Source organism: Phyllobates terribilis, unplaced genomic scaffold (assembly GCF_046119375.1).
Source record: "Phyllobates terribilis strain yellow unplaced genomic scaffold, ASM4611937v1 Scaffold_56__1_contigs__length_8794411, whole genome shotgun sequence".
In the NCBI taxonomy this organism is placed as follows: domain Eukaryota; kingdom Metazoa; phylum Chordata; class Amphibia; order Anura; family Dendrobatidae; genus Phyllobates; species Phyllobates terribilis.
The window spans coordinates 4988603-5014095 of record NW_027362816.1 but is presented as its reverse complement, the minus strand read 5'-3'; the positions used below and the strand labels follow the sequence as shown (position 1 = coordinate 5014095).

General features: G+C 43.9%; 2 protein-coding genes across 2 annotated transcripts in view; one reads left to right on the top strand and one right to left on the bottom strand.

Moving 5' to 3' along the window:
• LOC141192289 (uncharacterized) overlaps positions 1-18669 on the bottom strand; it is a 155022-nt gene extending 136353 nt beyond the window's left edge. Inside the window, exon 1 of the mRNA XM_073661783.1 lies at positions 18612-18669. Coding sequence (XP_073517884.1) covers positions 18612-18669 — 58 coding nt within the window. The remainder of the gene's footprint in view (positions 1-18611) is intronic.
• Positions 9499-24786, top strand: LOC141192288 (gastrula zinc finger protein XlCGF66.1-like). Its single transcript, XM_073661782.1, has 5 exons — positions 9499-9580; positions 23947-24069; positions 24199-24378; positions 24461-24581; positions 24665-24786. The coding sequence occupies exons 2-5, from the start codon at positions 23992-23994 to the stop codon at positions 24784-24786; spliced, it is 501 nt and encodes a 166-aa protein (XP_073517883.1). The 5' UTR covers positions 9499-9580; positions 23947-23991.
• The last annotated feature ends 707 nt before the right edge of the window (positions 24787-25493 follow it).

Here is a 25493-nt window from a genome sequence, read left to right as displayed (position 1 = left end):
AGGAAGAAAGAAAACAATGCAGCTAATAATCATCTGGAAATATCATGGGGATGAGGACACAGTCCATACAGCACACACTGCAGATCTCTTCCTGATCCTGCTCTGCTGTTTGTGCTGTGACACAATGCTGTGCAGCCAGATCTCCTCACTTTCTGATGTGACCCGATCCCCAGCGTTCAGTGATGAGCTACTTACCTGGACTGGTCCTCTTCAAGCTGTGACACAAGATGGCTCAGGAATAGAACTTTGTACATTCTGTAGCAGTTATGATGTCATGTGAGGTCTATGATGTCATGTTCTCGGTGCTGTCATGTGCTTTGTGATGTCATCATAACGGACACTGCTGTTTTATGTATCAAGTTTACACTTCAGGAAATAAATTACTAAACAATAAAGTCACAGACTGCAAATATCCCACAACCCCATGTTATAATTCATGACAGCTATTTAAATGAACCTTTATTTTAATCCATATAACCTACTGCTATATGAAAAATCCTCGAGACCTGAACTGGAATTTAAATTGTCGTGCATGCAGCATGTAAGAGCATGTTCACACATGGCCACTAACCAGAAAAAAAACTAAGACAGAAATACAATACACAAACACCCTGCAGTAAATAAATAAATCGCAATAGTGCATGAAAATAATAAAGCGTGCTTAGTTAATAGAATTTTGATCGAAATAATGCGAAAGCCATCCTGCCTCGTCACAGCGACCCTTATGGGACAGTCCTAACTCTAATATTTAAAACTTTACCGTTTGTCAAGTGACGTACATGTGGATAAGGGACGAGAGACTGAACCAAAACAGTGGACACGGAGACATCGGGGGCAAGATGAATAAGCTTTCCAGCTCAAAGGAAGCATCTTGCGCCCCATGTCTCTATGTCCACTTGACAAACGGTAAGGTGTTAAATATTAGAGATAGGACTGTCCCATAAGGGTCGCCGTGACGAGGCGGGATGGCTTTCGCATTATTTTGATCACAATTCTGTTAACTAAGTCCCCTTTGTTATTTTCATGTACTATTGCGGTTTATTTACTGCAGGGGATTTGTGTATTGTGTTTCTGTCTTTGTCTTCTACTGCTATGTGAGTTACAGGAAAACACTGGACTAAAATCACTGACTGCGGTGGAATCCCCAATAAAATGTACATTTTATTACCTTAAATAACATTTTCCTATACACACCTTACCTAATAATCGTGACATTTTGTGGAGCGTGCCAAATATTACCCTCCATTTAAAGTCTGCCAGCTGTGTTTTGTTGAACCTATTCACACTTGGTCGCAGACCAATACCACACTACAAGGCCAGTGCCTAAAACCGTGGTCATCAGACGTGATCCCATATCACTGCCGTAAAAATCCTGAAATTTTTGGGAGCTGTCAAATATTATACTCCATTTAACCCCTTAATAACATCTGACGTACTAATACGCGTCTGTGCCCTGGGACTTAAGAGCCAGACCCGTATTAGTACGTCATCGTGATCGCGCGCCACACAGGCTGTGCGGGCGCGATCGCCGCCGGGTGTCAGCTGATTGTCACAGCTGACACCCGGTACTATGTGCAGGGAGCGGTCCTGCACCGCTCCCAGCACATTAACCCCCGCGATGCTGCGATCGAAGTCGATCGCGGCATTGCGGGGGCAAGGGGAGGTGATTGGCGATACTCACCTCCTCTTCCGGCTTCCAGCGCAGTCTGCAAAGGCTTCCCGGGTGTTGCCATGACGACCCGATGTCGTCATGACAACATCCGGGTCACCAGAGAGCAGGAAGATTGCTTGGACATGCGCAGTGCATCTCCAAGCAATCTTCACACTGTGCACTTCTGACAGCCTTCATGGTATAGGGATGGTGCTCCATTCCTGTGCCATGCAGGCGATCAGAAAAAAAAAAGTGAAAGTCCCAAAGTGGGACAAAGTAATAAAGTGTATAAACTGTGTGAAAGTGGAAAAAAAAAAAAAATGTGCAAAAATATTATAAAAAAATAAAAAAAATAATACACCAAAAATAAAAATATAATGTACCCATCAATAAATATTATTATAAAAAAAATTTAAAAAAAACAATAAAAGTACACATATTTGGTATCGCCGCGTCCGGAACAACCTGACCTATAAAACTGTCCCACTAGTTAACCCCTTCAGTGAACACGGTAAAAAAAAAAAAAAAAAAAAAAAACGAAGCAAAAAACAATGCTTTATCACCATACCGCCAAACAAAAAGTGGAATAACACGCGATCAAAAAGACGCATATAAATAAAAATGATACCGCTGAAAATGTCATCACGTCCCGCAAAAAACAAGCCGCCATACTGCTCCATCAGCTGAAAAATAAAAAAGTTATAGCTCTCAGAATAAAGCGATACTAAAAAATATTTTTTTCTATAAAATAGCTTTTATTGTGTATAAGCACCAAAACATAGAAAAATGATACAAATGTGGTACCGCTGTAAACGTACTGACCCGAAGAATAAAGCTACCTCATCAATTTTACCACACGCGGAACAGAATAAAAAAAAAAAAAAAAAAACAATTCCTGAATTGTTGGTTTTTGTTTATTCTGCCTCCCAAAAATCGGAATAGAAAGCGATCAAAAAATGTCACGTGCCTGAAAATGGCACCAATAACAACGTCAAGTCATCCCGCAAAAAACGAGCCATCACATGACTGTCTGCCAAAATCTGGAAAAATTATAGCTCTCAAAATATGGCGATGCAAAAACTAGATTTTACAAAAAATGCGTCTTTTAGTGTGTGACAGCTGTCAGTCATAAAAACCCCATATGATTCTGGCATTGCTGTAATCACACCGACCCGAAGAATAAAGTCGTCTAATCACTTGTACCGCACAAGGAACGGCGTCAAAAATAAACTCTTGGGTTAGGATTGAGCTAGGGTTAGGGCTGGGTTTGGGGCTAGGGTTGTGCTGGGGCTAGGGTTGTGCTGGGGCTAGGGTTGTGCTAGGGTTAGGGCTGGGGTTGGGATTTTTTTCAAAAGTAAGAGAAAAAGATGACGATATGGCGACTAGTGTTGAGAGCAAGTGCTCGCTACTTGAGTTTGCATCGGGTGCTCTGGTATGCATTGAGTATCGTGGGTATTTGAGTGACATGCTCGAGTCTCTGCCCCATATGCTTCGCGGCCAAAAAGCTTTACGGGGATTGCCTGCTATGCACGAGCGATCCCCGCATGTTTTTTTTTGGGTGTCTAATAACCGTGAAACATGCGGAGCAGGGACTCGAGCATGTCACTCGAGCACACACAGTACATGGTGCATACCTGAGTACCCGATGCAAACTCAAGTAGCGAGCACTTGCGCTCAAGAATAATGACAACTTATTCAATATGATGACCTAATGTAAACAAATTCTGTGCCGTACCTCTGGGTTCAAAATGTTCACTATACACCTTAATAAAATCCTTGAGGGGTATAGTTTCCAAAATGGGGACACTTGTGGGGGAGCTCCACTGTTTAGGCCCTCCCAAGCATTGGAGCTCCCCCACAAGTGACCCCACAATCATGAAATTTTTCCACAATCATGAAGTACAATATGTCACGAAAAAACAATCTCAGAATCAGGGGGATCCGTTGAAGCGTTCCAGAGTAATTACCTCATAAAGTGACAGTGGTCAGAATTGTAAAAATTGGCCCGGTCATTAACGTGCAAACCACCCGCGGGGCTTAAGGGGTTAAAGCATGGGGCGTAATAGTACGCACCAGGCTATCACCCCCGGTTCAGTGAGGGATCCGGCGCTGAGCCCGCACAGAATCGGGCACATGTCAGCTGATTTATACAGCTGACATGTGACCCCAACAGCCGCGGGTGGACTCACGATCCACCCACGGCTGTTAACATGTTAAATGCCACTATCAATCTCTGACAGCGGCATTTAACAGCGCCGCGCCGGAAGTGCGTCACTTATCCCGCCCATCGGTGACCCCGTCACGTAATCGCGAGTCACTGATGGGTGGGCATGACAACCCTGGGTCTGCAGCAGACCCCAGTGATTGTCATGTACTGACGCTATGAGCGCCACCTAGTGGTCGGCGCTCATAGCACAGGAGCATTTCTGATACATAGAACTGATCTGCTCATCACCTCTATGTAGCAGAGGTGATTGGACAGTTGCTGCTTCTAGCCTCCTAATGAGACTATAGAAGCAAGCAAAAAGTGTAAAAAAAAAAAAAGTTTTTAAAAATATAAAAAAATTTGAAAATATATAAAAGTTTAAATCACCCCCCTTTCGCCCCATTCAAAATAAAATTATAAAAATACCACCCACATACACATATTTGGTATCGCCGCGTTCAGAATCGCCCGATCTATCAATATAAAAAAAGAATTAATCCGATCGGTAAACGGCGTAACGAGAAAAAAAATTCCAAACGCCAGAATTACGTTTTTTTTGTCACCACAACATTGCAATAAAATGCAATAACGGGTGATCAAAACATCGGATCTACCCCAAAATGGTATCAATAAAAACTTCAGCTTGGCGTGCAAAAAATAAACCCGGCCCCAGATCCCGAAAAATGGAGACGCTACGGGTCTTGTAAAATGGCGCCATTTTATTTTATTTTTTTTAGCAAACTTTTAGATTTTTTTTTCACCACTTAAATAAAAAGGAACCTGTACATGTTTGGTATCTACAACCTCGTAATGACCTGGAGAATAATAATGGCAGGTCAGTTTTAGCATTCAGTGAACGTGGTAAAAAAAATAAAAAATAAAAACATCTGTGGTATTGCACTTTTTTTGCAATTTCACCGTACTTGGAATATTTTTCCCGGTTTCCGTACATGATATGGTAAAACCAGTAATGTTGTTCAAAAGTACAACTCATCCCGCAAAAAATAAGCCCTCACACGGCCATATTGACGAAAAAATAAAAACGCTATGGCTCTGGGAACAAGGGGAGCAAAAAATGAAAATGCAAAAACGGAAAATCCCAGGGTCCTTAAGGGGTTAAAGTACAGCGTATATAGTGTGTGTGTGGTGCGTACGGCATATACAGTGTGTGTGTGGTGCGTACGGCATATACAGTGTGTGTGTGGTGCATACGGTGTGTGTGTGTGTGTGTGGTGCGTACAGCGTATACAGTGTGTGTGTGGTGCGTACGGCGTATACAGTGTGTGTGGTGCATACAGTGTGTGTGTATGGTGCGTACGGCGTATACAGTGTGTGTGTGGTCTGTACGACATATACAGTGTGTGTGTGGTGCGTACGGCATATACAGTGTGTGTGGCATACGGCGTATTTGCATATAAAGGATGTGATGTGATGTCATGTTTTGTGTGTAACACAGACCTGTAGACGCGTCTTCACGGGAAACAGCTGTTGTCTGCTTTTTTCTTTCCCGCTCGCCGGACTTTTTATCCTCATGGAATAAAGATTCTGCTTTTAAGGACTGGTGAGTGCAGCTCATTTTTCTTTCTTATGGTTATTTTGCAATTATTGACAAGTTTATTATGACATCATAAAGGTGAGTGCAACCAGCACTTATGTAATATAGATTTGAATCTTGATACTGCACTCACAATCTGTGTTCTCTCCCCTCTACTTATTTTATAGTATGTTTTTGGAGTGTGGGAGGAAACTGGAGAACCCGGAGGAAACCCACACAAACACAGGGAGAACATACAAACTCCTTGCAGATGTTATCCTTGGTGAGATTTGAATCCAGGACCCCTGGATATGATGATTCTAAATGCAGCGACACCAAATATCTGTATATGTTATTTTTTTTGTTATTGTTTTATTTTGAATGTGGTGAAAGGCGGCGATTTAAACTTTTATATTTTTTTAATATTTTTATAAACATTTTTTTTACTTTTCACTTCCTTCAATAGTCTCTATGGGAGAGTAGAAGCTGCGATCATCAGATCACCTGTGTGTAGCAGAAATGCTCACTGGCTATAAGCGCCGACCGCTAGGCGGCGTTCATAGCATCCTGGCAATGACAACCGCAGGGGTCTCCTGCAGACCCCAGGTTGTCATGCCAACCCATTGGCGATTCACGGTCATGTGAACTGGTTTTAGCTCCCATTCTTGAGAAAAAATACTGACCAAAAACTGATAGTGGGGCCATAGCCTTAATTTGAGGGTATTCACATCCTAATTGAAGGGTTTAGGAATTACAGCTCTTTAATATGGAGCAGTATCTTTTTCATGGGACCAAAGTAATTGGACAATTATCTCAAAAGCTCTTTCATTGACTACATGGGCTCTTCCCTCATTAATCCATCATCAATTAAGCAGGTAAAAGGTCTGGAGCTGATTCCAGGTGTGGCATTTGTATTTGGAAACTGTTGCTGTGAACCCATAATGCGGAAAACAGCTCTCATGGAAGTGAAACAGACCATCATTATATTATATTAATATTAAAGTGTAAGAAATGCACAGTGGCATAAAGTAACCTCACCAGTCAAAAGGGAAAAACATACCCGACGCACGTTTTGCACCTGGCTTCGTCTTGGGGAGATGGTGGACTGAACAACCAGGCTATTTACATGTAGGACCCAATCAAAAAAGTTGTAACGCATGTGGATTCCTGCACATACAAAATGAATGGAACATCATCCAAGAAGCGGTAGTGACTTCAGACGCTATCTTCAGATGGCCCGCCCACTGAAAACAAGGTGCCTGTGCGCATGATTGATGGTGCTGTTTTCATGTGATGCGACAAACACATGAGAGGAAGCAGTCATCTCACCGGTGACGCGCCAATACTGGAAGTGCTGACGTAATCGGCACATAAAAAAAATCACATGATAATGAATAATGTGGTGGCAGAATGGGAAGTGATGTACGATCACATCATTATAGTCACGGTCATGTGGCTGGGCGGAGAAGATCACATGGACAGCAGTCACATGATCAGTTCTTCACAATACAGATGGACAATGACCCAAAACATAGTGCGAAAGCAACCCTGGAGTTTTTTACTGTAAAGAAGTGAAATATTCTGCAATGGCGCAATGGTCACGTCAGTCACCAGATCTCGACCCCATCGAGCTGCATTTCACAGGCTGAAGACAAAACATAAGGGAGAAAGACCCACAAACAAGCAACAACTGAAGTCACTGCAGTAAAGGCGGCACAGCCTCACAAAGGAGGAAACCCAGCGTTTGGTGACGTCCATGGCTTCCAGACTTCAGGCCGTCATTGCTGCAAAGGATTCTCTACAAAGTATTAATGAGCATTTTATTTATGGTAAAGGTAATTTCTCCAATTACTTTTCAGCCCCTGAAATGAGGAGACTTTGTAGAAAAATGGTTGTAATTCCTAAACGTTTCACAGGAGATTTTTGTTTAATCCTTTTAATTAAACCTGAAAGTCTCCACTTCAATTACATCTCAGTTGTTTCATTTTAAATCCAGATTAGCGGCCTGCAGAGCTGAAATCACGAAGATTCACTGTCAAAATATTTCTGGACCAAACTGTATTCATATATTTACACTATATGGACAAATATTGCATCTCTTGCCCCCAAAACAAAACCCAAAATGTTCTCCTGCCCCTTTTCCTACCTCCCAATCCCCAAATAGACAAGGACATTCGGAGTTTCCAATCCTCCCTCTTAGGCCACGGTCCCACTATCAGTATTTTTTCTCAGGAGTGGGAGCCAAAACCATGTGAGGAGCAATCAGAGAAAAGGTATAATAGAAACAAGTCACCAATTCTACATTTATCACCCTCACCTGAGAAAAAATACTGACCGAATACTGACCAAATACTGATAGTGGGGCCGGGGCCTTTTGTAGACAAAGCGTCTTCAGCCTCGGCTCTTTACCTCCTACAGACAAAATGGTGGGAAAACGAAACACTTTTTATTAATCCGTTATATTTTATTACAGTTTTTATTACAGGGAAATTACAATAAAATGTCTCCATTCTCTTTTTCCCTTCTCCCAATCCATAATGCTGGGGTAAGATTATCTCTACAGAGACCCCTGTACAGGAATATTAGGGCTCCAGCGACATCACATCTATTATACAGAGAATAGCGCTATCTCCATAGCTCTGTACCATAGCTCTGTACACAAGGACATAGAGATCAGATAAGGTCCTCATATCCAGGCAGCTTCTATTTTACTCCAACCCTCTTTATAAGAACAAGATCAGAGTCTCATTATACCGAGCAGAGAAGCTCCAGGGACAAAGACCCCGTCTGCTCCTAACACGCTGGGGGCCCGGAGTATCCAGCCACGGGGCCCGGATTCTCTCATTTGTGGCCCCAACGTTTCTTGTAGAATAAATCCCTTTCTCATCCAGTCCTGTAGTAATGACTTTATCAGGTTTTGTAGGAGGGTTCGTCTGACTCCATCTTATGTTATCAATATCTGTGCGAGAAACGAGACGTCCGAGCGCAGTTTTACCGAGTGTCCAGTGTCAGTTCTGCTACAGTCTGATAAAGAGCCGCGGTGTCTGCGACCGAACCTGGGAGTATACAGCTGCATACAGCGTACACACATGGCTCCATACACCTCGTACACACGCGGCTCCGCTCCGTACACCTCGTACACGCGCGGCTCCGCTCCGTACACCTCGTACACGCGGCTCTGCTCCGTACGCCTCGTACACGAGCGGCTCCGCTCCGTACGCCTCGTACACGCGCGGCTCTGCTCCGTACGCCTCGTACACACACTGCTCCGCTCCGTACACCTTGTAGACACGCGGCTCTGTTCCGCACACCTCGTACACACGGCTCCGCTCCGTACACCTCGTACACGAGCGGCTCCGCTCCGTACGCCTCGTACACGCGCGGCTCCGCTCCGTACGCCTCGTACACGCGCGGCTCCGCTCCGTACGCCTCGTACACGCGCGGCTCCGCTCCGTACGCCTCGTACACGCGCGGCTCCGCTCCGTACGCCTCGTACACGCGCGGCTCCGCTCCGTACGCCTCGTACACGCGCGGCTCCGCTCCGTACGCCTCGTACACGCGCGGCTCCGCTCCGTACGCCTCGTACACGCGCGGCTCCGCTCCGTACACCTCGTACACGCGCGGCTCCGCTCCGTACACCTCGTACACGCGCGGCTCCGCTCCGTACACCTCGTACACGCGCGGCTCCGCTCCGTACACCTCGTACACGCGCGGCTCCGCTCCGTACACCTCGTACACGCGCGGCTCCGCTCCGTACACCTCGTACACGCACGGCTCCGCTCCGTACACCTCGTACACGCACGGCTCCGCTCCGTACACCTCGTACACACACGGCTCTGCTCCGTACGCCCCGTACACACGCGGCTCCGCTCCGTACACCTCGTACACACGCGGCTCTGCTCCGTACACCTCGTACACACACGGCTCCGCTCCGTACACCTCGTACACACACGGCTCTGCTCCGTACACCTCGTACACACGCGGCTCTGCTACATCCACACTGTAAACCCCTCCTGACCCCACACATAAACTTCAGCTCATCCAGCACCATGACAACCAGCACAGCAGAGTCCTGCATCCACTGAGGCCCCTGATCATGTGACCCCTGACTCCTCCCCTCCTGTGACCTCATCACAGCTCCTGTGCGCACAGAGCAGCCATATATGTGGTGGCGGCTCTGCAGGTGGAGGTATGTGGAGACCCCCATTACTGGGCGCAGGGGGCATTAACCCCTTCAGCACGGAGGCTCTTTTGGGGTCTTATGTTGCCCCTTTATAAGAATCATAAGGTTTTTGTTCTGTTTCCTGTAATAGATACATACGACCCAACTATGGAGACAGGAAGGGAGGAAACATATTGTTCTCATAGTACAGGACCCCTTTACTGCCCCCACACAGTGTAATGCCCCTTATGCAGGATGTATGATGCCCTCACAGTGTAATGCCCCCATTATGCCCCTTATGCAGGATGTATGATGCCCCCCACACAGTGTAATGCCCCCATTATGCCCCTTATGCAGGATGTATGATGCCCCCACACAGTGTAATGCCCCCATTATGCCCCTTATGCAGGATGTATGATGCCCCCCACAGTGTAATGCCCCCATTATGCCCCTTATGCAGGATGTATGATGCCCCCACAGTGTAATGCCCCCATTATGCCTCTTATGCAGGATGTATGATGCCCCCACACAGTGTAATGCCCCCATTATGCCCCTTATGCAGGATGTATGATGCCCCCACACAGTGTAATGCCCCCATTATACCCCTTATGCAGGATGTATGATACCCCACATAGTGTAATGCCCCCATTATGCCCCTTATGCAGTATGTATGATGCCTCACACAGTGTAATGCCCCCATTATGCCCCTTATGCAGTATGTATGATGCCCCCACAGTGTAATGCCCCCATTATGCCCCTTATGCAGGATGTATGATGCCCCTTATGCAGTATGTATGATGCCCCCACAGTGTAATGCCCCCATTATGCCCCTTATGCAGTATGTATGATGCCCCCACACAGTGTAATGCCCCCATTATGCCCCTTATGCAGGATGTATGATGCCCACCACACAGTGTAATGCCCCCATTATGCCCCTTATGTAGGATGTATGATGCCCCCACACAGTGAAATGCCCCCATTATGCAGGATGTATGATGCCCCCATTATGCCCCTTATGCAGGATGTATGATGCCCCCACACAGTGTAATGCCCCTTATGCAGTATGTATGATGCCCCACACAGTGTAATGGCCCCATTATGCCCCTTATGCAGTATGTATGATGCCCCCACACAGTGTAATGCCCCCATTATGCCCTTTATGCAGGATGTATGATGCCCCCACACAGTGTAATGGCCCCATTATGCCCCTTATGCAGTATGTTTGATGCTCCCACACAGTATAATGTTCCCACAGTACCACCATCCCCCCACACACAGTATAATCAGTTGCGAAACTAGGATCTGATGGGCGCCTGTTCAAATTTCGACTGACACCCCCTATCTGGTTAAAAATATGTATGCCCCTTTTCCTGGGCCCTATCCAGGTATATGCCCCCCTTATTCTGTCGCTGTTCTTTAATGTATAGAAAAAAAATAACTATTATACTCACCAGATGCGAACTTAGAAGTCATGGGGCCCCATAGCAGAAGTATAATGCACTCTCCAGGTCCTCCATACAGTATAATGCACAACCTATAGTCATCCATATAGTATACTTCACCGTCCATAGTCCTCCATGTAGTATACTATACCATCCATAGTCCTCCATATGGTATACTGCATTCCCCATAGTCCTCCATATAGTATAATGCACTCCTCACAGTCCTCCATATAGTATACTGCACAGCCCATATTCCTCCATATAGTATAAGGCACTCCCCATAGTCCTCCATACAGTATATGGCACTCCCCATATCCCCATAGACCTCCATATGGTATAAGGCACTCCTCATAGTCCTCCAGATAGTATAAGGAACTCCCCATAGTCCTCCGTATAGTATAAGGCGCTCCCCATAGTCCTCCGTATAGTATAATGCACTCCTCATAGTCCTCCATATAGTATACTGCACAGCCCATAGTCCTCCATATAGTATAAGGCACTCCCCATAGTCCTCCATATGGTATAAGGCACTCCCCATAGTCCTCCGTATAGTGTAAGGCACTCCCCATAGTCCTCCGTATAGTGTAAGGCACTCCCCATAGTCATCCGTATAGTATAAGGCACGTCCCATAGTCCTCTGTATAGTATCATATAGTATAAGGCAGGGTTCCCCAACTCCAGTCCTCAAGGCCCACCAACAGGTCATGTTTTCAGGATTTCCTTAGTATTGCACAGGTGATAATTCCATCATCAGCACAGGCAATCGTTACATCACCTGTGCAATACTAAGGAAATCCTGAAAACATGACCTGTTGGTGGGCCTTGAGGACTGGAGTTGGGGAACCCTGGTATAAGGCACTCCCCATAGTCCTCAGTATTGTATAAGGAACTCTCCATAGTCTCTGTATAGTATAAGGTACTCCCCATAGTTATCCGTATAGTATAGGGCACTCCCCATAGTCCTCCATATAGTACAAGGAACTCCCCATAGTCCTCCGTATAGTACAACCCCGGAGGATATTCATTCAGTTGTTTAATGTTGTTGAAAAAAAGTAGATCACAGACATGGCACAAAACTAAAGTCATTTCAAATGGCAACTTTAGGGCTTTAAGAAACACTAAAAGAAATCAAGATAAAAAATGTGGTACTCAGTAAGGGTAATTTTTTGCAGACCAAGCAGAGGGAAAAAAATTATGGAATCACTCAATTCTGAGGAAAAAATGATGGAATCATGAAAAACAAACACACAAAAGAACACGCCAATACATCACTAGTATTTTGTTGCAGCACCTCTGGCTTTAATAACAGCTTGCAGTCTCTGAGGCATGGACTTAATGAGTGACAAACAGTACTCTTTATCAATCTGGCTCCAACTTTCTCTAATTGCGGTTGCCAGATCAGCTTTGCAGGTTGGAGCCTTCTCGTGGACCATTTTCTTCAACTTCCACCAAAGATTTTCAATTGGATTGAGATCCGGACTATTTGCAGGCCATGACATTGACCTTATGTGTCTTCTTTCAAGGAATGTTTTCACAGTTTTTGCTCTATGGCAGGATGCATTTTCATCTTGAAAAATGATGTCATCATCCCCAAACATCCTTTCAATTGATGGGATAAGAAAACTGTCCAAAATATCAATGTAAACTTGGGCATTTATTGAAGATGTAATGACAGCCATCTCCCCTGTGCCTTTACCTGACATGCAGCCCCATATCATCAATGACTGTGGAAATTGGCATGTTCTCTTCATGCAGTCATCTTTATAAATCTCATTGGAACGGCACCAAACAAAAGTTCCAGCATCACCACCTTGCCCAATGCAGATTCGCGATTCATCACTGAATATGACTTTCATCCAGTCATCCACAGTCCATGATTGCTTTTCCTTAGCCCATTGTAACCTTGTTTTTTTCTGTTTAGGTGTTAATGGTGGCTTATGTTTAGCTTTTCTATATATAAATCCCATTTCCTTTAGGCGGTTTCTTACAGTTCGGTCACAGACATTGACTTTTTTCCTTATTTGTTTTGTTGTGCATTTCCTGTTTTGGAGACCTATTGCTTTAAGTTTCCGGTCTTGACGCTTTGATGTCTTCCTTGGTCTACCAGTATGTTTGCCTTTAACAACCTTCCCATGTTGTTTGTATTTGGTCCAGATTTTAGACACAGCTGACTGTGAACAACCAACATCTTTTGCAACATTGAGTGATGATTTACTTTCTTGTAAGAGTTTGATAATCCTCTCCTTTGTTTCAATTGACATCTCTCGTGTTGGAGCCATGATTCATGTCAGTCCACTTGGTGCAACAGCTCTCCAAGGTGTGATCACTCCTTTTTAGATGCAGACTAACGAGCAGATCTAATTTGATGCAGGTGTTAGTTTTGGAAATGAAAATTTACAGGGTGATTCCATAATTTTTTCCTCAGAATTGAGTGATTCTATATTTTTTTCCCTCTGCTTGGTTTGCATAAAATTACCCTTACTGAGTACCACATTTTTAATCTTGTTTTCTTTTAGTGTTTCGTAAAGCCCTAAAGTTGCTATTTGAAATGACTTTAGTTTTGTGCCATGTCTGTGATCTGCTTTTTTTCAACAACATTAAACAACCGAATGAATATCCTCCGAGCCCGGTGATTCCATAATTTTTGCCAGGGGTTGTATAATGCACTCCCCAAATTCCTACATATAGTATAAGTTTCTCCCCATAGTCCTCCGTATAGTATAAGGCACTCCCCATAGTCCTCCATATAGTATAATTCACAGCCCATAGTCATACATATAGTATAATGCACAGCCCATAGTCCTCCATAATGTATAATTCAAAACCCATTGTCATACCTGTAGTATAATGTACAGCCCATTGTCATACATGTAATATAATGCACAGCCCATAGTCATACGTATAGTATAATGCACAGCACATAGTCATACGTGTAGTATAATGCACAGCCCATAGTCATACATGTATTATAATGCACATAATACACATCCCATAATCATACATATAGTATAATGCACAGCCCATAGTCATCCATGTAGTATAATGCACAGCCCATAGTCCGTACATGTAGTATAATGCACAGCCCATAGTCCGTACATGTAGTATAATGCACAGCCCATAGTCATCCATATAGTATAATGCACAGCCCACAGTCATCCATGTAGTATAATGCACAGCCTATAGTCAGTCTTTGCTGACGACAACAAGCTATGTAGGATATTAAAATCTGATCTTGACATTACAATATTGCAAAACGGATAAGGTGACTAAAAGGGCAAACACTTGGCAGATGAGGTTTAATGTAGATAAATGTAGAGTAATGCACCTAGGACGGAGTAACCCCGTTGCTGCATATACTGTACACTAAATGGGAGTATGCTCACGACTACAGAACAGGAGAAGGACTTGGGTATTCTGGCTACAAATAAGCTGAGCAGCAATACTCAATGTCGAGAAGCAGCTGCAAAAGCAAACAAGATTTTAGGATGTATAAAAGATATAACTAAAATTGCGTGATCCCAATGTATGGGATTCAGTTTTGGGCTCCACATTTTAAAAAGGATATTCAGAAGTTAGAGTCAGTTAATAGGCGGGCAACTAGATTACAAGGGATGGAGGCCTCTCATATGATGAGAGGTTGAAAAAGTTGAGCTTGTTTAGCTTAGAAAAACAACGCCTCAGATGGGATCTTATGTACATGTATAAATATATGTGTGGTCAGTACAAAGGACTACCACATCACCTATTCCTTCTAAAGACCATACTAAGGACCAGGGGGCACTCATTACGGGTGGAAGAAAGGCAATTTTGGCACCTAAACAGGAAAGGATTCTTTGCAGTCAGACTGTGGAATGCCCTACCACAAGAGGTAGTAATGGCAGACACTATAACAGCTTCCAAAAAAGGGCTGGATGATTTGCTCGATACACATAACATTGTGGGTTACAGTTAAATTAGACAAAATGTACAATTGGGGGAGGAAGGTTGAACTTGGTGAACCTAGGTCTTTAGTCAGCCTACATTACTGTGTTACTATGTTGCTATGAATGTGAGTCTGAAGACACACATTTAGCTGAAACGGGCTGGCGTTGTCTAGGCCCAGTCGTAGCTGTGACTGCGGTCATTAAGCTTCTAAATATAATGCTCCCACAGTACCTACAGCATATACAGTTACAAAAAAACAAGAAAACTTACTACACCAAATCACAGAGACAATTCAGTTTAGCCGAAGGAGAGCACTTAATTTGGCCGTTTCGTGAACGGGGGTTCCTGCATGAACGATATGTATCTCTCTACATGAACATATCCCACACATACACTCCCCCGTGATGACCTCACATGGGCCAGGTTGTGCGCTTGTCTCAGTCCTTCATGATTTTATGCAACCCCCAACTTATGTGATAATTCCACTCCGGATGATCGCAGAAGTTGTAGATTGATGCCATATTTTCCATCTGGATTTTATCTTTACTTAACTGACAACAGCTATGCCATGTTTGGTCTCTATGTGGCCAGTGTGCATTTATGGCTCATTGGCAGGGGCTACAGTAATGAGAAAATATGTGTCATTTCTCTGGCTATCTCCAGTGCTGAGCATGTATGTGTGAAGATATTCAAGGTAATCCCCTGTCAATCACTGTGTACTACGTGACGGTGATTACAGAGATCTCCATACACAGTATAATCTGACTCTTTTGAATACACTGCAGCTTGAAAAGGAGGGGGCTGAGAAGCGAGGAGTGAGATCTCCCACAGCAGCTGACAGCTACACAGGATGTCCCATCCCCCAAGCCATGAGGCAGGCTCTTTGTGTAAGATACTATAATTTAATGTTGAGTTATGGGAGAACGATATGTCCCAGTGATAAACAAACCAGATTTTTGGAAACTGGAAGGAAGGGAGAATCTCACCAGCCCTTTCTCCACCGCCCAGCTAGCAAGGATAGAGAGATATGCAGCACAGCCTTTCGGAAGCCCCCAGGGCCACTGTGTTTGGTCTCCACAGATAGCAGAGGCCCAGCTGGGTCCATTGACACCAGAACCGGTTCCCTGGGACTATCCAGTAAGGAGGTATAGCCCATTTTAGTTTTGGGAGTCTCTTAACTAAGAGAGACCAGGGGAGGAAATTTGGGCGCAGCCACAAGGCCGGATTGGGAGTGATCCAGAGGGGTTAAGTACTCCTGGAACCCTGACATCATCGTCTTTGTTCCTGGGGAGGTCGTGCCATCAAGACGTGTGGGACAAGTCCATCAACCAAGTGAAGGCCCACAAACCTCTCCTGTGGCAGCCCTTCCCCAGAAAGACAGGTCATCCATCTAAACCAGTAACTGACTTGTAATAACTGCCTTATACCTTTTGCACCAATGCTTTTTTGCTTGTAACTCTGACCACTGTATATGTATAACCCTTATGTATATAGTGTATTGTTTAGTGTGCCCTTATGGCGATTAAATATATAACTTAATCTTGGGCTGTTCTTTTATCTCGACCCACGAAACTTACGCCTGTTGTTCAGTCCAACGAACAAGCTACTGGACTGGTTTCTAGCCCGATATAGTCTATTATATCAAATAGAAACTGGTGGTAGCTCTCCCAGGCTGACTAGGCTCTGCTTCACTGGAGCTAGTGAGCGGAGCCTCTCAGCCTATCAGGGTTGTGGGCGAGTGTGGTGCCACATCAGTGACTGAGTGGACCACCTCTACCCACTCCCTGGTTCCTTCCTGTCCCGTGTGGACAGGGAGTGTCTGCGCAAAATGTACCAACCTGACCTTACGCGTCCTTCAGGGGGTGCGGAATGTCACGTAGGTGCAGAGGGCAGGTCCTTACCACGTGCTCCATCTGACATAACTGTGACGTCAGGTGGGAGGCGGGGTGTGAATCCATCACAAGAGGCGGCAACAGCGAGGTTCTGCGGGGTCACCCCGTTGCCGCTTCTTCACATTATGTCTCATTAATATTGGATTCATATAAATTCCAATATTCTATATTTTCTTTCGGAGACATCCTGACTGCTGAAGCTGTGCTGATGAAAGGAATGTGTATGCTGGGTGACCTTGGCTATTTCTAAAGAGTGTGAGATATTCCCTTTTATCCTTAAAAGACCTTTTCCTGTCTGAACAAATAGTTTAATCTGCACTCTTTGTCTATGCACAATACACACCCTCATAGTCTTTCCCCTACAAGAAGAAGCTCTTGCATGTTAATTAAGCTGATTCACTGTTCCGCAACATTCAATTTTTTACTGGTATTAGTTTCTTGTCTAAGTCTTAGAGACTGTCAGCTGTTTGTCTTACTAGAAAACCTTGTGTCTGCTTTAATCCTCTTACTTCACAAGGGGCGACCTGCATGTTGATGAGGCTGGTTCACTTCACACTATAGGTAATTTGTTCAATCCTACATCTAAGAGTGTCAACTCAGATTGCAAATGACAGAGGGAAGGAGGGAGGGGGACAATTGACTTCAGAGATTTTTATTTTCTATGACATATCCAGAAAAAAAAAAAACACTGTAACTGGAGACATTAGCATCAAGTCACTCCTTTATTGGTGTTCTTATTAACAAGCTTTTATAAATGAGATCTAATGTGATAAAAAGGTTACAGCCTGGGTAAGACAGAAAACTTTCATATAGATGACCAGTGATGATGTAATCAGTGAAGGACTCTGGCCAAATATGTTTCTAGAGCCATAGTAGAAGATGAAGATGTTATCCTAATCATGAAGTAGTTATTTCTTGGGTCATGTGTAATGAATAAAAACAAAAGGTGTTCACACCCCTATAGGGAAAACATATAGCTACTACCTAATTCCCTGAAGGTAAATGAACCCTAATTCAGGGATGTGTTGAAACATGACTTTTAGTTTTTCTTCTTAAAATAACTGTGATCAAAATTTTTTAAAAACACATCGGTGTGCCAGTGCCAGTCCTATACAATGTATGATCCACTGATCTATTCAGTAAGCAACGTGTTTAGATCATACCTAGCTATATATATCTGTTCATCATGACTGCAGTTCATGGCTTATTATTGAACTGAACTGAACCTATGTTGCTAATGCACTGACACCACCAATGCTGTTTAAGAGACAATCACATAGCCACCCCAACAAGTTTCACCCCAACGGCTTCCTCAGGTGGCTGGAGCTATAATGAATACAGAAATATACTGCTGACCTTTTTAAAGCCTTTGGATATGCACCATAGGTCCACAAAGAACCAATAGACTTTCCAGCACAAATCAGCCAATCACATTCTGTATTTTTCGGACTATAAGACGCACTTTTCCTCCAAAATTTTGTAGAAAAGTGGGGGGTGTGTCTTATAGTCGGATATACATAAATACTGTGGATGTGGGTGGTGGGGGAAGCGACAGTGGCGGAGGAGCGGGGCACAGGAGATGAATATTCATCGGAGTGGGGAGTAGTGAATTTCATTTTCCTTCATAGCCGTCACACTGTGCCTGCAGTGCGGCTCCTGGTATGTATGGCACCTTCATCCCTCTTCCTGGTATGTATGGCACCCTTCATCCCTGTATGTGTGGCCCCCCTCATCCTGGTATGTTTGGCACCCCCTGATCCCCCTCACGCTGCACAGAAAAAAAATAACAATTAAACTCACCTCCTCTCTCGTCCAGAGCTGTGTCCCGCTCTTTGCTGGAATAGTCACTGCTCCCCATGCCGGGACTGTGTGCGTGGGAAGCAGTGACCATTCATTCTCCCTAATAGCGCGTACACTGTATGCACAACGCGGCTCCTGCTTGGCTCGGCAGTCACTGTGCCTGCTATTAAAGTCCATGAATATCCATGGGCTTTAATAGTGGGCACGCTGACCACCGAGCGCATCAGGAGCCGCGCTGCGGCTACAGTGTGCGCGCTATTAAGGTGAGTGAATGATCACTGCTCCCCACGCAGACAGTCCTGGTGTGGGGAGCAGTGACTATTCCGGCAGAGCATCTCGCTGCGTGAGGGCGCATGGCAGTTACACCATGCGCAGCTCACACAGTGAGATCCCTGTCAGCAACAGAGCTGGACGCAGTGCTGGAGGAGAGAGGAGGTGAGTATGATTGTTTTTGTTTTTTTTTGTGTAGCGTGACAAAGCGGGATGAAGGGGGCCGTACATACCGGAATGAGGGGGGCCATACATATCGGGATAAAGGGGGCCATACATACAGGGATGAAGAAGGCCATACATACAGGGATGAAGGGGGCCATACATACAGGGACCAGGATGAGGGGGGCCACACATACAGGGATGAAGGGTGCCATACATACCAGGAAGAGGGATGAAGGTGCCATACATACCAGGATGGGTGTGAGGGGGGGCATACATACCAGGAAGAGGAATGAAGGTGCCATACATACTAGGATGGGTGTGAGGGGGACTATACATACCAGGATGAAGGGTGACATACATACCAGGAAGAGGGATGAGGGGGGCCATGCATACCAGGATGGTGGATTGGGGTGCCATGCATATCAGGATGCAGATGGGGGCCATGTATACCAGGATGGGGGATATTAACAGAATTAGGGGACATTACTCCTATAACCGTGTCAGCAGCAGACCCCCTCCCCCTTAACAGTGGATCATGATCACATTTTTAAAACCTAGGTGCGTCTTATGGTCCTAAAAATACGGTATATATCGCATATGCTTAGCAAGTCTCATAACTGATACAATGACCAATCGTGACAGTTATGTATTACTTTCCCAAGATGCCTCATCTCAGAGAGCCTATGATTCACCACCGCATCAGATGCCAAGGGGGGACCAACCTATATCCTAGGACCTGATAGGTGTTCCCGTGTCCACTTGCAGCGTCGATAGCCCGTGTATTCTGATGTCAGGTTATTTACCTTTTTCCCTATTGGATAACAGAGCCAGCCACTCATCGCATGCCATGTCTCGCCCTCTGATAGGTGAGTGTCAAATGACATCGCTCTCCATGGGTAATGGAGCCGGCCACTCATCGCATGCCACGTCTCGCTCCCTGATAGGTGCGCGTCAGATGACATCACTCTCCATGCGGTGACATCACCAGACATGCGCACTCACCGTTATTCATTACTCAAATCGAATGTCTGTGAACTATATAGAATAGTTGCAGGGACACAATATTTATATAAATATGAATAAATTCTCTATGCTAATCTCATTAATTACTCAGATCAATTTCATATAAGCCATAAATTAATCAGTTGAAATTGTCTAAATCCTACTATTTACATAAAAAAATTAATTGCTGGTTTACTCTCAAAAGGTTGTAACACTAACCATCAGACATATTTCCATATATCCTATTAAGTCTTGTTATCACAAAAACTTATATATAATTAACTCAATAAATTAATCATCTGCTAGTATGTTATTCAACATTCATAGTGTAAATAGGCATAATTCATTCATGTCACTCATATAAATGCTCCTATAGGAAAGCACTATAGCTAAATAAATCCTTCATTAAGCCCCATAGGACTACGTGAATTAAGCTTATATATCCATCTAGCTTTTTCCCTCAAACATAATTGGTCAAGGTTACCTTTCCTAGGGCCAAGGGTCATTTTACAAATGCCCCAAAATAGCAGTTCCAGGGGTTTTTCTGCATGTACACCTCTCATATGCTTTGAGAGAACCGTATCTGCACCAGTATTAATAGAGCTAAGATGTTTAGATTTTCTCCTCCTAACCTCCTGGATGGTCTTCCCTACATACAATTTAGGGCAGGGACATTTCGCTACATAAATTATCCCCTTAGATCTGCAATTAATTTGGTCCCTAACGAAATACTCATGTCCATCAGTTGGATTCGTAAAAGTCGTAACCCGAGTCATATATTTACTAAAGGAGCAACCCCTACAAGGATCGGAGCCTCCATGATGTTTCGATTGCCAACTCAGAATACTGCCTGCTCCTCCTAAAATGGCTGTAATTGAGGAAATCCCTCAAATTTTTCCCTATATGGAAGGTAATTTCCGGATGTCCACCAACAATCGCCCTCAAATCGGCATCAGCTGAGAATATAGGCCATTACTTCCGCATGATGGTATACACTGTGCTTGTCTGATCATCATAGTTTCCTATATGTCAGACTCTATTATTCTCTGGTGCATTCCTCTTGGGGCATAGCAGCGAATCCCTATTAGTTGTCTTAGCCCTATTAAAGACTTTGTATAGCACCTGTTTCGGATATCCCCTTGCTGTAAATCTTGAGAATAGATTCCTACTCTCTTGGATAAAAGTATCCTCATCCAAACAATTATGTCTCGCACGCAGGTATTGACCTACCGGTATACCTGCTCTCAACACCCTGGGGTGCCAGCTATCCCAATGAAGGAGATTGTTGGTGGGGGTCGGCTTACGAAATATGTCCATATGAATATTACAGGTCCCATCAATTTGGTTTGTCAGGTCAAGGAAATTGATCCTCTTAAAACCGATTTCATGGGTAAAGAACATTCCAATCCGATTCTTATTCAAAATAGATACAAAATCCCCAAAAAATCTGTCACCATCCCACAAAATCAAAACGTCAATGAACTTACCCCAAAATAAAATGTGACTAGTATGAAAACTGAAATCCTCATTGAAAACGTGTTGGTCCTCCCACCACCCCAAAAATAAATTTGCAAAGGTTGGGACACATGTTCCCATTGCGGTCCCTTTCTTTTGATAGTAGTAAAATATATCATCAAAGGTGAAAAAATAATGCGTAAGTACGAATCCTAAGAGTGACAAAACAAGAGTTATGTGATAAGAATTGTCTACTCTTCATGTTTAAAAAAATACGCAATTGTCCCAATGCCCAGCTCATGGTCGGTATTACTGTAGAGGTCCTCCACGTCCAGACTAGTCAGAATGATGGTATCAGATACAGTAATATCACTTAGTTTAGAGACTAGATCTTTTGTGTCACTTATAAATGAGGGTAATGCATGAACAAATGGTGTTAAAATTTCGTCAAGATATGTACTCGCGCTCTCTGTCAAGTGGACTTCAAGCACTTCATGCTTCCCTCTGCCGAGAAGCTTTTTGGAGAAAGAAATTTCATTCTCCAGCAGGACCTGGCACCTTTCCACACTGCCAAAAGTACCAATACCTGGTTTAAAAACAACATCATCACTGTGCTTGATTGGCCAGCAAACTCACCTGACCTTAACCCCATAGAGAATCTATGGGGTATTGGGAAGAGAAAGATGAGAGACACCAGACCCAACAATGCAGATGCGCTGAAGGCTGCTATCAAAACAACTTGGGCTTCCATAACACCTCAGCAGTGCCACAGTCTGATCGCCTCCATGCCACGCCGCATTGATGCAGTAATTGATGCAAAAGGAGCCCCAACCAAGTATTGAGTACATTTACTGAACATGCATTTCAGTAGGCCAACATTTCGTGCTGACTTTGGTCTTGATAAAACAAAGTGGACCTACACCAGCAGATGACATGGCTTCCCAAAACATCACTGATTGTGGAAACTTCACACTAGACCTCAAGCAGCTTGGATTGTGTGCCTCTCCACTCTTCCTCCAGACTCTGGGGCCTTGATTTGCAAATGAAATGCAAAATTTACTTTCATCTGAAAACAACACCTTGGACCACTGAGCATCAGTCCAGGTCTTTTTCTCCTTGGCCCAGGTAAGACGCTTCTGGCGTTGTCTATTGGTCTTGAGTGGCTTGAGACAAGAAATGCGACACTTGTAGCCCATGTCCTGGATACGTCTGTGTGGTGGCTCTTGAAGCAATGAATCCAGCAGCAGTCCACTCCTTGTGAATCTCCCCCAAATTTTTGAATGGCCTTTTCTTAACAATTCTTTCAACCGGTTATCCCGGTTACTTGTGCACCTTTTTCTATCACACTTTTTTCTTCCACTCAACTTTCCATTAATATACAACCCCTGGCAAAAATTATGGAATCACCGGGCTCGGAGGATGTTCATTCAGTTGTCTAATGTTGTTGAAAAAAAAGCAGATCACAGACATGGCACAAAACTAAAGTCATTTCAAATGGCAACTTTAGGGCTTTAAGAAACACTAAAAGAAATCAAGATAAAAAATGTGGTACTCAGTAAGGGTAATTTTTTTCAGACCAAGCAGAGGGAAAAAATTATGGAATCACTCAATTCTGAGGAAAAAATTATGGAATCATGAAAAATAAACACACTTAAAGAACACTCCAATACATCACTAGTATTTTGTTGCACCACCTCTGGCTTTAATAACAGCTTGCAGTCTCTGAGGCATGCACTTAATGAGTGACAAACAGTACTCATTAGGGTAGGGTCTGAGCACATTGCTTACTGAATAGTTCAGTGGATCATACATTGTATAGGACTGGCACTGGCACGCTGATGTGTTTTTATCAAATTTTGATCAGTTATTTTAAGAAGAAAAAATAAAAGTCATGTTTTAACACATCCCTGAATCATTTACCTTTTGGGTAATTAGGTAGTAGCTACGTGTAATGAATATCTCCTTAAGTATTGCTAATGCCGATTCCAGTGCCAGTAAATGAGACAAGAATTAGCGTTATGGAAGATGAGTCTATGAGAAAAGTGTTCAGCTGCTGACTCCAAGGAAGAAACTGCTTGTTGTCTGTGGCCTAAAATATATAGGTTTTATTAGTAGATGACAGGGAAAAAAGTAGAATGTTGTAAACTAATAAAAATACCATGGTTGCTTGGGTCCTCCTCCAGTCTCTTCATTTCCTGGTCAATCCCAACGTACTTGTGATTCCTACAGCTAATCAGTTGCCAAAGCAGTGGCCAACTTAGCCAATGATTGGGAGCATGGAGGAGATGTCCTTTTCTGCAATTGAACATATGTTCCAATCCATACAAGACTAGAGAATATAACATCTACACGTTCTATCTCCTGATATATTTCCCCTTATTGTCTCCAGTAATTGTATTATTACACAGAATTCTTTATGATGTTCCATCACTTTCCTATTTAGGACATCTTCTATATTAAGAGAATTTTTCTGAATCACCTATCAAGGATGGATATTGACAGAGACAAGATGGCGGAGAGGATATTACACCTCACCCTAGAGATCCTCTTCCGGCTTACTGGAGAGGTGAGAGATTCTGATGATGTCACATTACATCATTCTTATCTATGGGAATAACAGATGGACAGAACTGGAGAGGTGAGGACTCTGGAAATGTCTGTAGTGAGATTTATTAATGTGTCTCTCCATAACCAGGATTACACAGTAGTGAAGAAGACCTCTAGTGAGTGCTGCCAGGCCCCTGTGTCTGAGGGATGGGGAAGACCCCTGAGCCCAATCACGGGACCTCCACCTCACCCCCTGATACATGAGGACATCAATGACCAGAAGATCCTAGATCTCACCTACAAGATGATTGAGCTGCTGACTGGAGAGGTGACACTGCTGGGAATGCTGGGACATTATTAGTAATTATATGAAGGGATCGGGGGGGTGACGGTATCATTGTATGTGTCAGGTTCCTATAAGGTGTCAGGATGTTGCTGTCTATTTCTCCATGGAGGAGTGGGAGCATTTAGAAGGACACAAAGATCTGTACAAGGACATCATGGAGGTTCCCCAGCCCCTCACATCACCAGGTAATAGACAGGACTAAATACACACGGCCTATAATTATCTGTATGTAAAGAATGAATTCAGTCCCTGTATGTGTTTCCTCCAGATCTATCCAGTAAGAGGACAACATCAGAAAGATGTCCCCGTCCTCTTCTTCCACAGGACTGTAAGCAAGAAGATCCCAATGTTCCACAGGATCATCAGGTAGATGGAGAGAAGGTGTCATGAGATTTCCCCTATGCTTGTGCTCAGTCTTGTTTTATCCACCAGTATTATATGTTTTATACTTGTGTAATGAGAACGGTGGAGATGGCAGGATTAGAGCTGGTCATAGATGTGACTTCTCCATCTGTCTGTGACTTTTACATTATTTGTTTCAGGGTGAAGATCTGACCTATATTAATACTACAGAGACATATATGAGGGATGATGAGCGGTGTAAAGAGGAGATTCCTACATATGACTACCCAGGTGAGTAGTAACCACTAAATACAGAAAAATCACAGATTCTTCTCAGTCACTGGCTGTGGCTGCTTTATCAGTCGGATAGTCCAATCATATCTCAATCGTGTGATCTCCATTTTGCCGCTAGACCACAACATTCGCCTCCAAATGAAAAATTGTTCTAATTACTTGGTGAAATTGTGAAAGCCCTTTTCTATAGATCTTACAACCTGAAGGATCCACCTACCCCCTGGGTTTAGAAGACGCTGACTGTTACCTGCCCAGATCTGTGAACTACAAAGCCAAATGACAGCGTACTAAGAATGTGCTGACAAGTTAGAAAATCACTTGAAGAAAAATATTATGATGGGACTGTAAGAGAAAGCGGAGAGTAATGATGGTGTTGGCTTCCTAGACCCCTGATATCTTATTGGATGAATCTACCTTCTCTCCCTTCTGTGCTGCTGAATGTGCTCATATGGTTCCTACAA